At 37.5% G+C, this 18,560-nt stretch overlaps 1 protein-coding gene across 39 annotated transcripts in view; it reads left to right on the top strand.

Moving 5' to 3' along the window:
• RIMS2 (regulating synaptic membrane exocytosis 2) overlaps positions 1–18,560 on the top strand; it is a 384,644-nt gene that overhangs the window by 60,290 nt on the left and 305,794 nt on the right. For 32 of the 39 annotated variants that reach the window (XM_072410769.1, XM_072410774.1, XM_072410766.1 and 29 more), the window contains 2 exons: positions 3,136–3,346; positions 9,700–9,711. In XM_072410769.1, coding sequence (XP_072266870.1) covers positions 3,136–3,346; positions 9,700–9,711 — 223 coding nt within the window. The remainder of the gene's footprint in view (positions 1–3,135; positions 3,347–9,699; positions 9,712–18,560) is intronic. The other 7 variants (XM_072410779.1, XM_072410756.1, XM_072410788.1 and 4 more) reach the window with 1 other exon arrangement.

The raw sequence follows: 18,560 nt of genomic DNA, 5'->3' as shown, positions 1-18,560 counted from the left end.
GGAGGTTAGATTTCGGAAGAGATTTGTGAAGCTGTAGAAGGCATTGTTGGGTATTCTTTTCCAACAGTGCTAGTAGTCCAGATAGTGAGAGGAATTTATAAGTCTGTATTGGATGTGTTGGGTATTTCTCTACACTAGGGCTTGGTGGTTGGATTAGGAGAGCATACGTGAGCCTGTAGCGTGTTTTGGTATTCCTATACAGCATTGCTAGTAGTTTAGATTGTAAGAGGAATATGATTTGGGTATTCTACTCCAGCAATACTAGGAGACTTGGCTGTCAGAGGCTTTTTTGCAATTTGCATATGGCCATTCCTTTCCAGCACGGCTAGAAGTATAGGCTGTCAGGGGGTTAGGAGACCCTGCAATGGGGGTGTTTGGGTGTCTTATCTGCATAAGTGATAAGAGGTAAGGTTGTGAGAGGCATATGTGAGTCTACAGTGTATGTTTGAGTATTCCTTTCCAGCAGACTTAAGTTGGAAGAGCCATATGTAAGCCTGCAATGGGTGTGCTTGGGTATTCTCCTTCATCATTGCTGGGAGGTTAAGTTGTGAAAGGGAAATGTTGTGAAAGGGAAACGTGTTTGGGGAAATATTCTACATCATGGCTTTGAGTTTAGGTTGTAAGAGGAATATGTGAACCCAAACTGAGTGTGTTTGGGTATTCCTCTACAACATTATTTCTCACCAAGGGTCCCTCCAGGGGTTGCTGGGGGTTCCTTGAGGAGTTTGTGCCTACTAGGTCAGTTAAAATGATACCAGTGATCTTTTTGGCTATCTGTAGAGTTGGCATTCTTCCCACTGGCCAGAAATCTAAGAGGCATTTTTTCTACTGACCACCATACTAATATATTGTGAGTTGTGGACAAAATTATAATAATAGTAGGGGTTCCCTCAAGACCTTAAAATTATTTCAAGGGGTTCCCTTGTTAAAAAGGGCTGGAAAAATGCTCTACAGCAATACTTGGAGGTTAGGTTGTGAGAGTAATATGTGTCAATTGTGTCCTTGTAAACATCTTTTGGAACTGGGCAGAGACAGGAAGCAATTTGAATCTGAGGTTATCATCTGTCCACATCTGTCATTCATAGCAGACAGCTCCAAGCCCTGCCCAACCTGCCGCAGCCATGTGGTGATATTAAAAATTAAAAAAAAAATCATTTGGTTGAGTGACCCTTTGAAGAATGCAAAGCTGGTTAAATATCAATATTTTTTTGGAACTTCTATTACTTGCACCAGTCCTGTTGCTTTTAACCCTCTCATGGAAACATGATTCCAAAATAACAGCTGAAAATGTTGCAAATCTTATCACTGAAACACTGACCAAATTTTACCAAAATTGGAGGGACCTTACTTCTCTTACTTATTGACTAATGTAATAGATTCTCCTCCTTTTTTGCTGTTTTTTATGCAATAATTGGTAAAGGTCATGTATTTATAGATTCTCTATTTGGATTAGATAAAGTGTACGATTCAGCAAAGTGAATGATTAATTCAATATTTGATCATTATTAACAATAATGTTTTTCTCAATGAAAAATCAAGTTAAAATCATAATGTACAACCAGTGAATGCATTTATTGACTATTGTCTATTCATAAAGCAGTGATTATGACATTTACCAAACACTCTCTGTTGGATAATCTTGCGGGTCCTTCAATGGCAATGATTGATTCTCCACCAGAGAATATTTGGTGAATATCAGATTCACTGCTTTATAAATAGACCCTTATATCTGTAATAGGTTCAGAAGCTAACAGGTAGAATAGCGGCATTTTATTGCACTTTTGTTGCATGGGAGTTTTTATGCTTTTGATGGTGGCGTTCATGACAATATATTGTTTTTCTAGTCTCCTTTTCTAAAACCCCATTTTGGTTCCAAAGGGAGGATTTATATTTTTTACCACCCCATAGTCCTGCTCCCAAGTGCCATGAGTAGTGACAGATTTTTGCTTGGAATTTCTGAAAATACCTATTTCCTTCAATGGGAACTTTGTTTCCCGCACTATCATTGCAGTGCTGTGTGCTGGCAGGGCAATATAAAAGCCATAATACATAGCACAAAAATGTTATTGTTGAGGAATGGGGTGTCTGACCGGTTCTGTTAAGAGTTATGGGTCCGGTGCCTGATAGACTGTGCGATCAGATTTAGATCAACAACACCACTGCTGAAACAAGACATTGAGGATATGATCATAACAATTGAGGTTGTTAGTACAATATCAATTAGGCTGCATATCTAATTAGGTGATTTCAATTTGGTTTCAACATTTTATGCACAGCTGATTACATTTCATAGAATGTTGTGTAATGCCCAGCTTAACCAGTAGGAATCGCTATTGTGGAAATCAACTAATAGACAAATGATAGACCAAAGAGTAGAATATTAAAATTGATTAGATTTACAGAGATAGTTTCAGCATTTCAGTGATATATATCTGTGTTCGAAAACCGTATTTTACACTTTAAAAAATTGCTGTACTGTTAGCTTCTGGTCATTTGCATCATAAGCCATCTTACCTGATTTCATACGGCATGTTTTAGGCAAAGCTGAATCTGATTTCTTTAGAAGCCCATGGACATTATATAGGTTTTTTGGAAGTAGTCTTTTGGGTATTAGTAGACTCCACTCTCAAAAGTTTGCTAAGCAAATGAAGCATGGTGGTGTAAATTGGTTGGACAGGTTACAAAACTTTGCCCACTTGCTTTTGTTTGCCACCTGGTCAGCCAGTATCTATGCAAACCTTAATAATTACTGCCAATCCGTAATACCTGAACTTTCAGATGCTCCAATCAGGATTTATGTCTGGCAGCCATCTAATAACTATTTTAAAGTTTTATATATATCAAAATCTGAAATAAAGCCCCTAATACACTAATACCTAATATACCCCTAATTAAAGTGCAAAATTGATCTAGTTCACTGAACCCTGGTAAAAGGGACTGGTGGAAAACCTGTCAGTGTTGTATGCAAAACTGATTAATGCAGGATCAACATGATATTTATATCTCTTCGTGCTCCCAGTAGTGTGCCAATAGGAAGTGCTTGGACTCCAAAAAATATGATTCAGATATCTGATTTCATTGACTACACAATATAAATGTTAAGTTTAATCCACATTGAATGTTTTCTCTTCACAGGAAATTGCACCAGCAGTTTGAAATGTATAAAGAGCAAGTAAAGAAGATGGGCGAAGAAGCTCAGCAGCAACAGGAGCAGAAGGGGGACGCTCCTACCTGCGGAATCTGCCACAAAACAAAGTTTGCAGATGGCTGTGGCCATAACTGTTCATATTGCCAAACAAAGTTCTGCGCACGTTGTGGAGGGAGAGTGTCATTGCGCTCAAGCAAGGTAAGCCATCGTTACATTTAAAGGTTGCCTGATCACAGTGATTATTATATATGTATCATGTTTTTTTCCTGGTTCTGATATGATATCTGTTCAGAGTGTAAGCTTCTGAACCAAAGATCAGGGCACAGGTTTTGTACAATAATCATTATTTAATCATGCAAAATGTTTTTGTAAATAGAAGGTGAGTGAGAACATCTGGGAGCACCCATTTCCTAGGGGTGGGGTAAACAAAGTCTTATGGCAATAGATGATACCACTACATTTCTCCAGTCATAGTTACTCTTAGCAGACTCTGTATGTGTCTCTGTGTTCACATTATATCAGACTCTATTAGTTCAGATTGCTAAATTCAGATGGCATCTCTGATGACAGGAGCTCTTTTATTGCCCTACATCTTACTGCAGATGCTTTATGTAATATCCAACGTCAGGATTTATAAAGGGGGTCATCTTTTAGCATAGCGTCTGTAAGCAAAAGACAACGTCTCCTGGTACACAGTCCAGGAAGAATCTCTATGTAAGAATTTTAGCCAAATAAAGCAAAGGGGGATTCCCAGGGATAAGAAAATTCCAAAACTAATATAGACATTTAATAACTCTCTACTATGGGTTTTACATAGACATCAGGACTTAAACAACTGGATTGACTGTTGGCTCCTTCACTGCATAGTCTAAACTTGCATAGCTGTTCACATTGTTAATGTGCATTGTGTAAAAATGGCAAAACTAAAAATACTTAGGTGTTTTGATTAGTTACATAATTGAATCTGGTAGTTTGCTAAACTGCAAAAATTGTTTTTAAAGAAAACCCGACTGGATGTACGCATAGAATATCCATTGCTGTGTTCCCAGCTTTACTGAGTAAAATGCAAAGTGGTGTTTATGAATATAAATAGAGTTTATTCACCTTACTTAGATAAAAGTTTAAAAACACAAAGCAATTAACAAAAAAAAACTTTGAAAGGAGGATACCCCCAAAACACATAAACAGGCTAGATTTACCCCCAGATTCACTCCAACTGAGAGTTTATATACCTTGCACTTGGCCTAATTCATCATTTTTAACAAATGCTATTTGTCATAGCAGTTGTTATTTTAAATAATAATAATATAAACAATAAAATTAAGTTAATAATTATAATAACACATATAACACATTTGTTTTAACTAGTGATTTGAGACTTTTGGTCCTATGCAATGGCAGAGACAGCAGAGGCATCATGAAACAAGGATGTAAGTTTAATGTTAAACTAGATAGATTTAATAATTTAACTTAACTATAACATCATAATATAATAACAATAATAATATATAATAATCTTACTTGTGTCATTTAGTATCTTGTAGAAACCAACAACAGGACAACTTTTATTATCTTCAATGGGTTGTTGTATACTCAAGGTATCAAGTATAATTTTACAAGCTTGTTGTTAAAAGCTCAACCCAATATCCTTTAATACTCCATTATACTTTATACTCTTCCAATAGTAGAATAGATATTTTTACACAAACAAATATCTTTAAGAATTGTGTGACTTTTTTAAAGCTCCCAGGCCAGCACTACAGACTACAGATCATATTTTAAATTAGCAAAGTGGCTGACCAATTCAGATTACCCGTAGACAGGGAAGACTAGGGAAGAAAAGTGATAACTTTAGCTTGTTATAAGTCGGGTTCACTAAAAAATTGTTTAATTGCCTTGAAATTTAATGCATTGTAGGCTGAAGCACTAAAAATGTGGAATAGGCTCGGCGGCCTTCTAAAAACCTTATCTTATTTAATTCATATAATTTTTTTTTAAATTCAAGCCAAATTGTAAAGTTTTAAAAAAGCTGGATGGTCTTTAGGGACTATTTTCCACTTTCTTCCCCATCACCTGGAAGCTGATCAGACAGAAGTTAAAAGCTATCATAGCTGCAAACAGGGTTGCAGATTGTCCAGTAAAGCCCAAATCTATTCTGTTTAGCTATTACCCCATTACTTCCAGCTTTCCAGCTTCCAACATTCGATAAACTAATGACAGACTATATCCAAGTTTGATTTTCACAGTGATTCTTTCCATCACTCGTGGAGAAGGAAAAATGGTAAATCCCAGAACTAAAGAGAACACTGCACTATTGCCTAACAGAGGAATGAATACCTGGACCATTCCGCTTCTCTGTGCTATATAAATCAAAACTTCCTTTAGGTTATATCCTTCACTAGTCCTGTCTGGTCTGGGAATATTAATCAGATAAAGATTGGTAATATAAAGAAAAAAAATCAGCTTTTTCTTTATTGTTTTTTCTGTTTTCTAAAGCTAAATTCAAGAAAGAGCCCATATTGTCTAAGTATCAGAGACGTGTATTCTTATTTAAATCCTATTGTGCTCTTATTTGTAACACATCTGTGCAGTGACCCAGCATGAATCTTTGCCTTTGTGCAGCAGCCTTAAAACCTTCTTTCTTACTTACCAATAAGAGTTCCCCTGCATTGATAATATAGTTACATAGTTACATAGAAAAACCTGTTACCAGGAAAGATTAGCTATGGTGTATTATAATTAGGGATGAGCAAGCAAATTTATTACATTTGGTCCCGTGGCAAATTGGGCCTTTCTTGCTTACCAAACATGTAGGCGAGTACAGCCTTTGTAAATTTGGCTGGCGAGACCGAATTTTTGGGACCTGCAGGACCAATCAGCTTTGCTCCCCTGATTGCTCTTGCAGCCCTTTACTAGTTGTATGTGTTCTTAGATAGTATTTCTCTATCCAGGAACACAGTGTGAGTCTCGCTGTCTGCTCAAGAATGAATGCGGATTTTTCCCACGGCTGCGCTTATTCATAAACGCAAGCCGCATGACTCACTCTAAGAGGAGGAGTAACGCGGCTGCATTTTTGAATGGAGCCGTGAGAATCCTCCTCTGAGTAAGAGATCCGCGGGCACTACAGGTCAGAATGAGGGCTTGCTTGGGGATCGCTCACTGACAGGAGGATTCCCACAGCTGCATTTAGGAAATTTTCGCGAGAATGCCAGAGGCATCCAGCCAGAAGAGAGGTTCTAAAACATTCACACGATATGCAAAGCTAAGTTTTGATTGGAGTTAGCTGTAAAATCTATACCGATGAAGACCTGCATTACATAGTTACATAGTAAGTCGGGTTGAAAAAAGTCCATCACATTCAGATATAAAAAACCCTATGCACATAGTTGATTCAGAGGAAGGCAAAAAAAACCCTGGTACAATTGATAAAGTCCATTCTTTTTAGCCTGGAAGCCACTACAAGTATACCTTTAGAAAGGAGATCACCTGGTAAAATAGTGTTAACTTACTTTATAGTGGGGGTAGGCAACCCTGGAGAGGTGGAGATAGCTGGGTTTTGGCCTGGCTGGTAGATCTGAGTTCTCAGCAGGCTGGGGTACATTCAGGCATGGCTATCTGGGCTTAATACTGGGCTCTCTGGTTCTAGTCTTGCTGGATAGATTTAGCTTAGATGGGAGGGTTCAGCCTGTAATAGCAGTACACTGTTTAACACAAAGACATAAAATTCTGTAAGTCTTTGCAACCTCATTCCCCCCACACCTCTTTCACTTTTATACTGTCCATACATCTGTTCTGCCACTGCACCCCTTCTGGACATGTTACTTCTGTAGCCTTCTGAACATGATGCACCGCTGTACCCCTTGTATGTCCCCAATGATAGGGACAAGATCTACCAGTGGATTACAATTTACCTGTTGCCTACCCTGCTCTACAGAAATGTATTTAGAGTGATTGGAAATGCAAGGTTGGAATCTTTTTCCTGCTGAGTGAAAGAAAGATTTATTTGCTTGCTGGTGGTATGTCCTTCAAAAGGTTGTGTTCATCAAAGGTTGTGTTCATCAAAGGTTGTGTTCAAATGATTAGTAGCAATTGACCCTCCAAGAATAAAGACTTACAGTGGTGTTTGTTATGAGCACTGTTGCTTTTTCTGCCTGACTTTTTCAAAGAGTGACAGTGCTTATTTTACCTCTTCTTAAAATTCACTAAGGACCAGATTTTGCAGGGATAAAATTCCAAACACTCCCAGACGTAGTACCAGTTATCCTAATGAAAATATTATGAATGAACATTCAGGTCCCAAATAAATGATGATACGCTAAATATAATCCAGTGAAGAATGTCTAAATAGAGACTTATTGTACATAATACGCACTTTAGAATTTAATTTAATTAGCAGCCATATTAAATATCTCACAAATCACAAGGTTCACCAAATTAACGGTTCTGTATGACGTACACAGCCCTCTGCTTGGCACTGAAATTGCAGCTTGTCTGGCATCTGCTATCTAAATGTTATCCAGAGCAAACCTAATATGAGCCACTTGTTAGTCAGCATCTCACACATTGAAGTATTATGGCTTTCATCATTTCCACATATTGTAAATAAGCATGTTCCTAATGGAAACTCTTGCTAATTTCAAAATAAGTCACAGATACGTGCTGCTAAAGATAGAATTGCTTAATGTTTTAAAGATGAACACCATTTGTTATGGGGATTTTTTTCCACCGAGCCAAAAAAATAAAGCAGTATTAAACAGGATTTACAGTTTACATGGAACTTTGCTACTTATGTGCCTTAAACAAAGGATTTCTGCCACTCCTATAGGTCCCATTCAATCCAAGTAACAATAAATCCATCCACCCACCCAGATGCAGGAGTTAGTGGGGTCACACCACAATACCAATAGGTACAACTGCATGTAGAATCCGTAAATGCAACTTCTGGTTTGTCTAAAACTACTTTACTAAGGTTTCTTCAACTTGAAACCTCTTAAGATGCCCAAAATAATCTAGAGGAGTATATTGCAAAATAAGTTAGGTTTCTGTGCAATGCAGGTTGTGTTAGGGATCATAGGATTTACCATGAAAATAAATATAAACTTAGTCACCTAAACCTCACAAGCTTTACATGGTAATTTTATTGAAAAAGTTGTTTCAGTCATTTAAATCTGTTGATTTCAATAAAATGATAACTAGTGAGTCTTTTATGAGGGTCCTTGTACTTATGGTTATGGGGTGATTGTTGCTTCCCAGTTGAAGTCCTGCTTTGTCACCCCGTTACACATATTCTTACACAGGCATGGTCCACCATGTTGGTAAGCTAGTCCAATGCAATGATGTGTAGCCGACACTGGAGCAAGTGCGTCTGTAGACAGGAGGGACCCGATTTATTAAAGCACTCCAAAGCTGGAGAGGACACACCCACATCAGTGAAACTGGATGATCCAGTAAACCTGAAATGGATGTCTTCAAATTTTTGCTATTTGCTAGCAAATGTTTTGAATCCTGGACCAGATCTCAGCATCACTGATGAAAGTGTATCCTCTCCAGCCTTGGAGAGCTTTAATAAATCACGCCTAAAGTGTCTGAGAAAAAGCCAGAGACAAACAGCAGCATTGATTTGCCAAAAAAGCTGCAAAAAGGATGCTAGAAGTAAACCCTATATATATATATATATATATATATATACACACTATATATATATATATATATATATATATATATATAATGATACACAATTCCTCGGCTAACCTTTTTAGCTGGTTTTAGATCTAGATTACCAAAGGGGATACATGCATTTTTACACCCATTCCCCATGTTCATTCTTAACATATCCCTGGAACTATCTGTACAAAAACGGGTTTTAACCAAGTGTATACAATGGTTCATTTGGAGAACAATTGTGCTCAACATTGTGCTGCAAGAATAATTCACTGAGCATTGGAAATTGTAAGTTTAAGCTTTGAGTCAGAATCAGAGGCAGAATCTAGGAGCAGTTTTCCATGAAATCTCCTTAACACTCAGGTATGTGAAGTCCAGTGTTACCATGTAGACCTCCATTATTGCAATGCAAACTTTTTAGCATTCTCCATTCTGTTGCAGAAAATTCACATACGTGTAGAAAATGTACTGAACTTCTCTTTACCTTTCTGACATATCCAACGAATCAGCAAAATCATAACCGCAATTCATTGAGCCCAATTATTACCAACAGAGAATTTTAGGAGAAGAGTATTTTTGCCTTAAAGAGATTAGCTCATTGCTGGAGGGTCTGTCATTCTACAGTCACTTGTGGGCGATTTCTAGTTGCAGTGTCACAACCAAAACAGAACCTTTTCTAACATGTATTCTTCTTGTCTTACTAATAAAACCCTGTCTAACCTAACTTTGTCCTATTAGTTTAACTCTGTCTAATCTTTCTAACCTTGTCTGTTACCAGTATTACCAAATCTTCCTAGTATAACATTGTCCAGCTGGAATAACCTTGTCTTTTTCCCTTTCTTGTCTTTTCTTTTGTCGCACTCTCTCCCGACTTTCTGGATATTCTACAGGAGGATAAAGTGGTTAGAAAAATTCTTTACTTTTTTAAACCATTGAATCATATGAATCACTTCTTTTGTTTTATTTTGATATTACATTCTTTCATTATTTCTGCATGTTTTATGTTGTTGCATGAAATGTGTGTATGTGTATTTTTGTAGCAGATGTATTTATTTCATATAAACAGGTGTTCCCATACAGTTCTTTATTCTGTTTCTTATAGTCATCCTAAATAGTACTTTTATTTATAAAACAGGGAATCTGACGTTCCCATGTGGGAATCAATTATTGCCATTGAAACACATGGACCTGGAAGATTGCCACAAGGGAATGTCTGATTTCCTGTTTTATAAATTGAGCCCGAAGTGTATGTCAACCCAGGATTTGAATAGAACAGGGAAGAAAAAGAACCCAAGTTTTGACTACCAGGGCTTCATTACAAAGATTCACCCTTACATCATCAGAGTTTATCCCTATAACGAAGCCCTTGATAGCAGTAAAAATTTAACAGGGGTTCTGACCTTTCCCTACTTTATTCAAAACTAAGTAAAATGTTTTGCCTTGATTTACAATGTAATTAAAATAATAATGTAATGGCTTACGCTTCGGGGAGAAAAATGATGCTCCAGCTTCTCTCCAGTGCTATTACCAAACCAGAAACCTAAGCTTTGGCCACATGGTCTTGGAGCTCGAAGGTAGAAAAAGACGATCTTCATAAGATCTGCTAAGCTACGATCAAGTGACCCAATGTTAGGCTTTTGGTTATAGTTGCACCATGCTGGTGAGTATTTTTTTTTAACCTGGAAGGGTAAAATGTTGGTTATCCATATCCATCCCAACAAGAATGTTTACAAAGCTTAATGTGTTCATTTCAATACCAGTTTTCTTTATTTTTACATAACCAAAAGCTAGATTTGTTCATACTGTTATACCTATTTATTGGATTACCTCTCTTTTGGCCTGATGTGCTTTTAACAAGTTTCTTTGCCTAAATAAGATATATAAAACTTTCAGTTGGTTTCTCAGAGTTACTACAATACCCAGATATATACTCTTGACTCAACAGCATCATTTCCATTGTTTGTGGATTCTAGATTCCTGCCAGATCCCACATTTTGTCTTATTAAGGATAATAATGCAGTGTAAAAGTGAGAAGAATAAAAAGGGCAATGGAGTAAGGCATTGCAGTATATAAAGGAGGTCAAATATCAACAGTAAGTTGTATGAGGGTCATTCTGAACTAATACGTTCTACAATTGTAATAGCTGGAATGTTGGCCCCAGTACATAGAAGTATAGATAAGATTACGACTGGAAGTCATCAGTATAGTTTGAGGATATGAGAGAGTCACATACCTAAGGAGGAATCCTGCAAACCAAAGGAGGAAAGCAGAGACACAAACCAAGTGTATCCATCAGAGAACTGAGACAAAGCAATGTAAGGTATATATGAGGAACGTATGAGGATGCAGAATACATACGGGAGAACACAGAAACCATGGTGCTAAGAACTAAGATTTTGATATGTGTAGAGATTTGTGGGGATGGAGTGAGGCAGGAATGGAACTCGGTGGTGGGCAGAAGGTGATACACAAGAGAAGACGGCACACTACTCATGACTGATTTTCACATTGATAGGAAAGAAATCATCAAAGAGCATTTTCTGCTTCTTTTAGGGCTACTTTTTACACCCTGTTCACTCCTGTTATTATAATGATACACATTGTCAGATACAATCACATCAGTTACAAATTGTGTATTCAGCTTGTCAGAACCCTTTGAAAGCACATTCACCCAACGTGATGATGGAGATAGGTGGATGCTAACTTATAGCTCTTTTTTGGTATCATTGGTGTCGTATTTATTCTACATTTTCCATTTTAAGGTGCCAGTAGATAATAGATGATTGAGCTAAGATCATAATTTCCATATACATCTTTTGAGTTCCGTAACTAGATCAGGGTTTTTCAACCAGGATCCCCTGGAACCATAGGGTTATACCAGAGGTTGCTAAGAGTTCCTTGAGCAATTTCTGTCTCTCAGGTCAGTTTAACTGGCACCAATGATCTTTTTGGCTATCACAATGCAATGTAAGAGGCAATCTTTTCACCCTGACCACCATGGTAATATACTGTGAGCTGTGGGTATAATAATTATAGCAGGGGTTCCCTGAAAACCTGAAACCTATTTTAATGGTATCCCCATCCTAAATCGAGAAATTGGGACCTATATGTTTGAAATGTAGGGACCAGAATTGGGCTGTCTGAAGAAAACACTGAAATATACACTAACGTAATAAAAGCATAAATATTTGGCAGTCGGGGAAGAGAGACATTGTTTGGTGGTAGGTTTGTTTGCCAACATCTAACAACCATCAGTGTTGTATTACCAGCCCAAGATCAGCTTGTGGTTTGCTTATATACAAATCAATGTTTTCATAGAAGTCAGTGTTAATGGATGGTAAATCCCTGACAAATGCATGGTAATTGCAACTTAATTGAAAGGCTAGTGCCCAGGAGCATTTATAAAGCAGAATTTATATTTTTACTTTGTGTTTGCCAAAACATTTGTAAGGACTTTGTATGGAGAAGTAAGACAAAACACAGACTGATTACATTAATTTACCTTAGTGCTATGTAAAACATCATATATGATTTTACTATGATTGGAGTTGGTATACATTTTATTCCAATCTTCTTATATATACTTTACTTATGGGGAGGGAGAATTATGTAAAAGACATCTTCATCGAAGTTGAAATTCCCACCTCTTCCCAGAGTGCCTAAATTACCAGTTGAGACATTATTATTGCACAGGCAAATAGTAGCAGGGTTTTCTTTGTTTTGAAGTCAAGAAACTTAGCTCCCCTTGAAATAATACTATACTAGTTCTAGACAAGCCCATGTGTGAGGATTTCCTGCATTTAATATGACAACTTTGCTTTAAAGATAATAAAAATTACAGATGCGTTTCAAGGCACCCCAAAAGTAATGTTGGGTAGGTTTATGCATAGCCAAGGAAACTGGAAATTGCATAGCCAAGGAAAGGAAATTGAATGCACTAAATGCAAAAATCCCCCCCCCCCCCCCAAAAAAAAAAAAAAAAAAAAAAGTGAATGCTTTCCCAGCCAAACTCAGAAATGATGCCAGATGTTAGGTCACCACTGCTATTGCAGCTTTCGAGATCCGCTTTGAAGTTGGTTTGCACCAATTCATTTGCACTGCTGCAGGTTGAACACTTCATCATAAGACACTTAGTCACCTTTGGCTATTTAGGGGCCTGCATGCTTTTTGGCTCCCTGCGTTTTTCTGATTTTTACAACTGAAACCCATGGTTAGCATGGCAACCTGGGACTTGCTGCAAATCCTACAAACTTCAGCAATTCATTGCTGAACAAATAAATGTAATAAACAAGCTGATGTTTCTTGGCTGGCAGGCTGGTATCCTTTCACGACACTGTCATGATTTATTATCTTTTTTATTTAATTATTACAATTAGGTAATCTGCATCATTCACATCTCCTAGAAATCGATATTAGGGATAACCGTGGATTGCTGATAAATTAGGGTATTGGGAATATATTTATCACTTTTTGCAGTAAACATGCTTGCTTAAAACAATGTCACTTAGGAATATCAGGACTCAATAGTTAAGAGAATACTAATAAATGTTGATTTTAAAATGTCCAAATAACATTATTTCTTTTAAATGTAGAAAAAAAAACCTTCATTACTTTATTGCTTGTCACTCATCAAGGGGTGGGCACAGACACATAATTTGTGATGGTACAGAAGCTTTGCATTTTGATTTTTTATTTCAAGGAACACAAGTAAACGTGTCTACTAGTTATGTCTAAATAAACATCTAATGTCTAATTAGAAAAAACATATTCAGATTTATTTTCTCCAGTTTGGCCATTTTTAAAGAGAACCAGTTATAATTGGCCTTAACCAAAATTGTTCACAAAATATTTTTAGATATCTTAGATACATTTTTATACCTTTATTCAGATTTTTCTAGAGATAAGTCTTGGGGCTGTGAGTCATAGCTTAGAAATCTCACATGGTGTTTAATACTCGATCCTCTGCCAAATTCCTGGCCCCTTGTCTAAAGGCTATCAATTGATAAATGAACATGACTGTAAGAAGCACAGAGCATTGGTTGTATAGTATGGAAATCCTATTAATGGAGCCATGAATAGCAGTGAAACCCTGAACAGGGTTCTAATCCTTCACACTATCCAAAATTGTGAAAAAAGTGTTTTTTTTCACTGGGTGTATACTTTAAAGCAGTGTTTCCCAACCTTTCTTAGTCGCGGCACATATTTTACAATTACAAAAATCCCACGGAACACCACCAAAAAGTCAGACACGTAAATTAGCTACCTGCTGCCATCTAGTGGAAGAGTTTTTTTTGGTTCTGCCTATCACTATACATCGCTGGTATAGACAAATGAAGACAAATTTTTTGCAGTAAATAAATCATTTTGGGACCAATTAACTGAAATTGGATAATTTCCCACGGTACACCCGAAGGTCTCTCAAGGCACACTAGTGTGCCGCGGAACAGCGGTTGAAAAACACTGCTTTAAAGCTCAGGAGCTCAACTGTTGGTCTTTGGCTCTTTTCGTACAGCCACCCATCCATCCTGCCTGCAGTAGACTGTGTTTTTTGTAATAAAGGTGCTTACAAATGAGTCAGGGCAGAGTCTCCATCCACTCCTTTATCATGGGGTGCTAAAAACAGAAGTTATGGCTTTTGTTTTGGCAAACCCCTTTAGGGTAAAAAAAAAAATATTAAAAGAAGATAACCTTCAATTTTAGCACACTGGTCTCTTCAGGATTCAATCCTTCTGGGAATGTTGACTACCTGCATCAACATCAATGAGATAGGGTTCCGTATTTTTACTCTTACATCATTACAGGACTCAAAAATTTCATAACGGTCAGATTGCGAGAGCTATTGTTGAATGGGGGAGAAGAAGGACACATGTCCTTCTCCTTTTGAAATTCTTATTTTGGACTCCTCTTTTGGAAATTACTTGCAGAACAAGTAGACATAGGCCAGAAGGAGTAGACATGGGCCACCAAAGAGTATAAAGGAAGGTCTTGTACTTGCAATAACATTTAAAGCAACCTTTTCATGGGGTTAACAAAATAGCAGTACCCTGTGAAGATAACAGTATTGTACTAACTTGTCGGGTGATTTACTGAAGTTTCGATCTGGACCCTCCTTCATCAATCTCAGTGAACCTTCTGTACTAGTTGGTTCCCTCCATTGGCCACTATAATTTGTTCTGCTGACCCATAGTTTCTTTGGGACAGAGTAGTTTTTAGGGGGGTGATTGGAAGGAACCATAGTGGCCACCTGGAAATATGCTTTTCTACACACCAGGTTGTGTTAAATAGTATCGAGGCAAAGAGCTCTGCTACAGTGCTAAGTTTCTACAAACCCTTTTTAAAATGACAGAATGGGGAAAAAAGGCTCAGTAAGGACACAGCCAGAGGTTATCCACCTTTGTGGCAACCACCAACATGTTTCTTTATCACAGTCAGGGATGTTCTGATGGGTATTTTTCTATTAGACTGATTCCAGGACAGGAGAAAGCCACTTTTTAAAATCTGCTGTTCAGTCAACAGAAAGTTTGAAATAGAGCAACACAAATAGGTATGTATGTTTAGTGTTTTATTTATTCACCAGTTGCTATTCTTGTTTTTTATTTTTACCTGTAAGTTGGAGTTACACTTTATAGCTATTATACATATTGAACTTTAGGTTCACAGGTCCTTTTCCGCTACCCTCTTTATGTACAGTAAAAAGGCCACAGGCTCACAAATCTTCCTTGATTTATGCTCAAGGATTGTAAAAGGAAATCATTGATTTTGGGCACTGATGCCAAAAACATTTCTGTAATGATGGATCTGACTTATATAATTAATAAAGCATTTAAGATAGATGGGTTTTCATGCAATGAAAACATGCTCATCTGTCATAATGTATATTTTCTCTGGTGCTCCCAGGTGACCGAGTCTCTGGACAGTAAAAGAAATTCCTGTTATGCCTCCTGTAAAAGGCAGGCTGCTGGGCTGAGTAGAATAATTGATGTAAATGAACTTACCTTATTGAAAACCGCATATAGTGAAATGGTTTTCAGGTTTAATCATTTACCTGTTTAAACTTGTATAGATTTAATTAGAAATTAATGTGCTAGTTAGTGCATAGAGCCTATTGATTTTTTTTTCTTTAGGGGTGGCGGGGTTAGGTACTAGTGAAAACCACAGGCACTGCATCCCAATAAATCTTCCAGCAACATGTAGTTTATTGGATTTAGTGCTCCACAATTTTTCTTGTTAGTTTAGATTTTCAATTGCATTTACTTTCTGGAATTACAGTGCAGGTTTGTCCCACCCACTATGGTAAAGCGTAGGTGTAAATTACAATATAACCCTAGAACACAAACCGGCCTCCCCTTCCTCTCCATTACATTTTAAAGTTAAAAAACAGACTGATACAAGGCAGTGTGTGTTTGTCTCCAGGGTTCTCAGACATACAGGTAGTCCTCGGGTTACATATGGGATAGGGGGACACAAGATTTCTAACTACCTATAAATATAAAATCCAGCCGGAATTTAATGTCGAGTGCATTGCCTTGTTGTTCTCTCTAACCCCCCCCCCCCCCCCAAGTTGTCTTTTGTGGGGAGAACCAGCGCCTTTGTAAACATTGTATTTGTATGCATAAGAAAGACAATCTTTCATTCTTTTTGAAACTATTTATCTAATACATTTCACCGCCGTTGAAACACCCTGGCCTTCTTTTCATTCTTTATTTCAACCTACAATTATACTTATCAGGGTATAGCGGCCTAATTTTGCATGTTTTAATTAGCACCCCTCTTCCTAATACTATACAGTACAGGTATATTTATCTGACTATTAGGGGATTTGTAACTTTCATATTCTTCATATACTTTACTGCATACGATTATTTTGTAAAAACAGTATTTTTATACTATTTTATAAGTACTTTTTTATTTGCAACTCTCAAGCAACCAGCAATTACATTTATCTCGAATCTGTTGATCCCAGTGGGTGCCAGATAATGGGGAGTTTACTGTAGAAATATTGGATATGTATAACAAGGCAGTGAAACACACTATATAGGTGCTCCTTGATAAAATGGTGTTTTGTACCCTGAAAAGTAGGGTCTCCAGGACCTCATTAGTCGTTTTTCCTAATTACATCCAGTAGTGGTGAAATGATCTTTCATTTTATATATCTTTTGGACTGTACAGTATGTACTGCTCCTACGTTGTGTGATAATACCTTGTTATACTTATAAAAACTTTTGCATTAATATTTGTATACAGTATAGTATGCTTTCTCCAGATTTTACATATATGAAGTATTTGTTTGTTTCCACACACTTTTGTGGAAATAGCACCCTGATGGTAAAGGCTTGATTTCAACAGTTATGTTTAGTAGAAATGGTGGAGCGGTCTAAATATATGTACAGTAAATATTTGGTATTTTTGGGTATGAGAAAATGTGGCACTCCCCTGGCACTATTGCTCAGAACTGAAGCTTCAGTTTAAGATAAGTGCTGGTATGTAGGGGCCAATAATTTGATTAGCAAATTAGAACTTGTAATCTAACGCTACACATACACATGCAATAGTTGTAGTTTGAAAGGATCTTTCAGGATGCTTTCCAGCGACTAACGACTGCACGATGGATGAACAAGTGCTGTACATACACCGCTGTTCTGCTCTATGGAGGGGAGGGGAAGAATGACAGAGCGGCACCCTGCTGTGCTCTCTCCCCTTCACTTTCATTATGATCGTTTGTTGTCCATGAACCCTCCAGGGCATTGGCGTACGAACACTGTACACACGCAAGATTCTCATCTGTTATCGTCCCTCAGCTGATTATCGAACGAGAGCCATTGCACGTAGCCTAAATTAGATATATAACTACCCTATGGTCCATAAATGGAACCAATATGGGCAAGGTACAATCCTCTCCTCACTATCACAGTCACTTTAATCCTTGGCAAACCTCAAAACTGGAACCTTGCTTCCACCTTATCTTTCCATCTGGCCTTATCTTTTGCCAGGTGAGTGTTGTGCTTTACATCATGACTTCATGTAATTTTCTGGATGTCATCCATCCACCATGCTCTTCCCCCTTTCTTTACCAAAGTCATTCATAGGTCCTTTTTCTATGGCCAAAAAATGCTCTCTTCTTTTAAACTTGATTTTTCTTCATTGACTAGTTGCAGAACTCTTTATTCCTCACCGTGTCTGTCCCGCTGATTTGTTAGGGCTCCCTTTTCAAATTCAAATTGTGCGATATTATTTTTTCAAAGCATTGTACAGGAAATCATTTGTGCTCCATTCCTGAGAACATTTGTAGCACTCTTTTCTTTGTGCATAGAAGGAGATTGTTCTTCAACAGGTCCACTTTAAGTTGCAAATAATTCATCCTATATCTATTTAATCCTTAGTTTTTTGACAATAGCAAGCCTATGTTTTCCCTAGTTGACAGAGACAGTTATGATTAATGTCTTCCGTCCTACACCCACAGGGGTTTTTTTTACGATGACAGAAGTTTGTGGAGTACAATAGCAGTGAAATGTATTGATCTGGGTAATTAGTGCCATGTTAAATAATGGTCCATCCTGACAAATCGCCAGTTCCGGTCACAGGTGTGTAACAGTGCAGTAAAGGTTCTTTGAGTACATTTAGGCTTTATGGCACAGAGCAGGGGGGGGGGGGGGGCAATGAATATTTTATCAGCTTGCTTCAACTCCAGTTGCTGGAAACCAGTGCCTGCATATATAAATAATGAAGACATTGCGGGCAAAGTAGAAAGCA

Source organism: Pyxicephalus adspersus, chromosome 5 (assembly GCF_032062135.1).
Source record: "Pyxicephalus adspersus chromosome 5, UCB_Pads_2.0, whole genome shotgun sequence".
NCBI lineage: Eukaryota > Metazoa > Chordata > Amphibia > Anura > Pyxicephalidae > Pyxicephalus > Pyxicephalus adspersus.
Note: the sequence above shows the minus strand (reverse complement) of the source record. Positions and strands in the feature narration are given on the sequence as shown.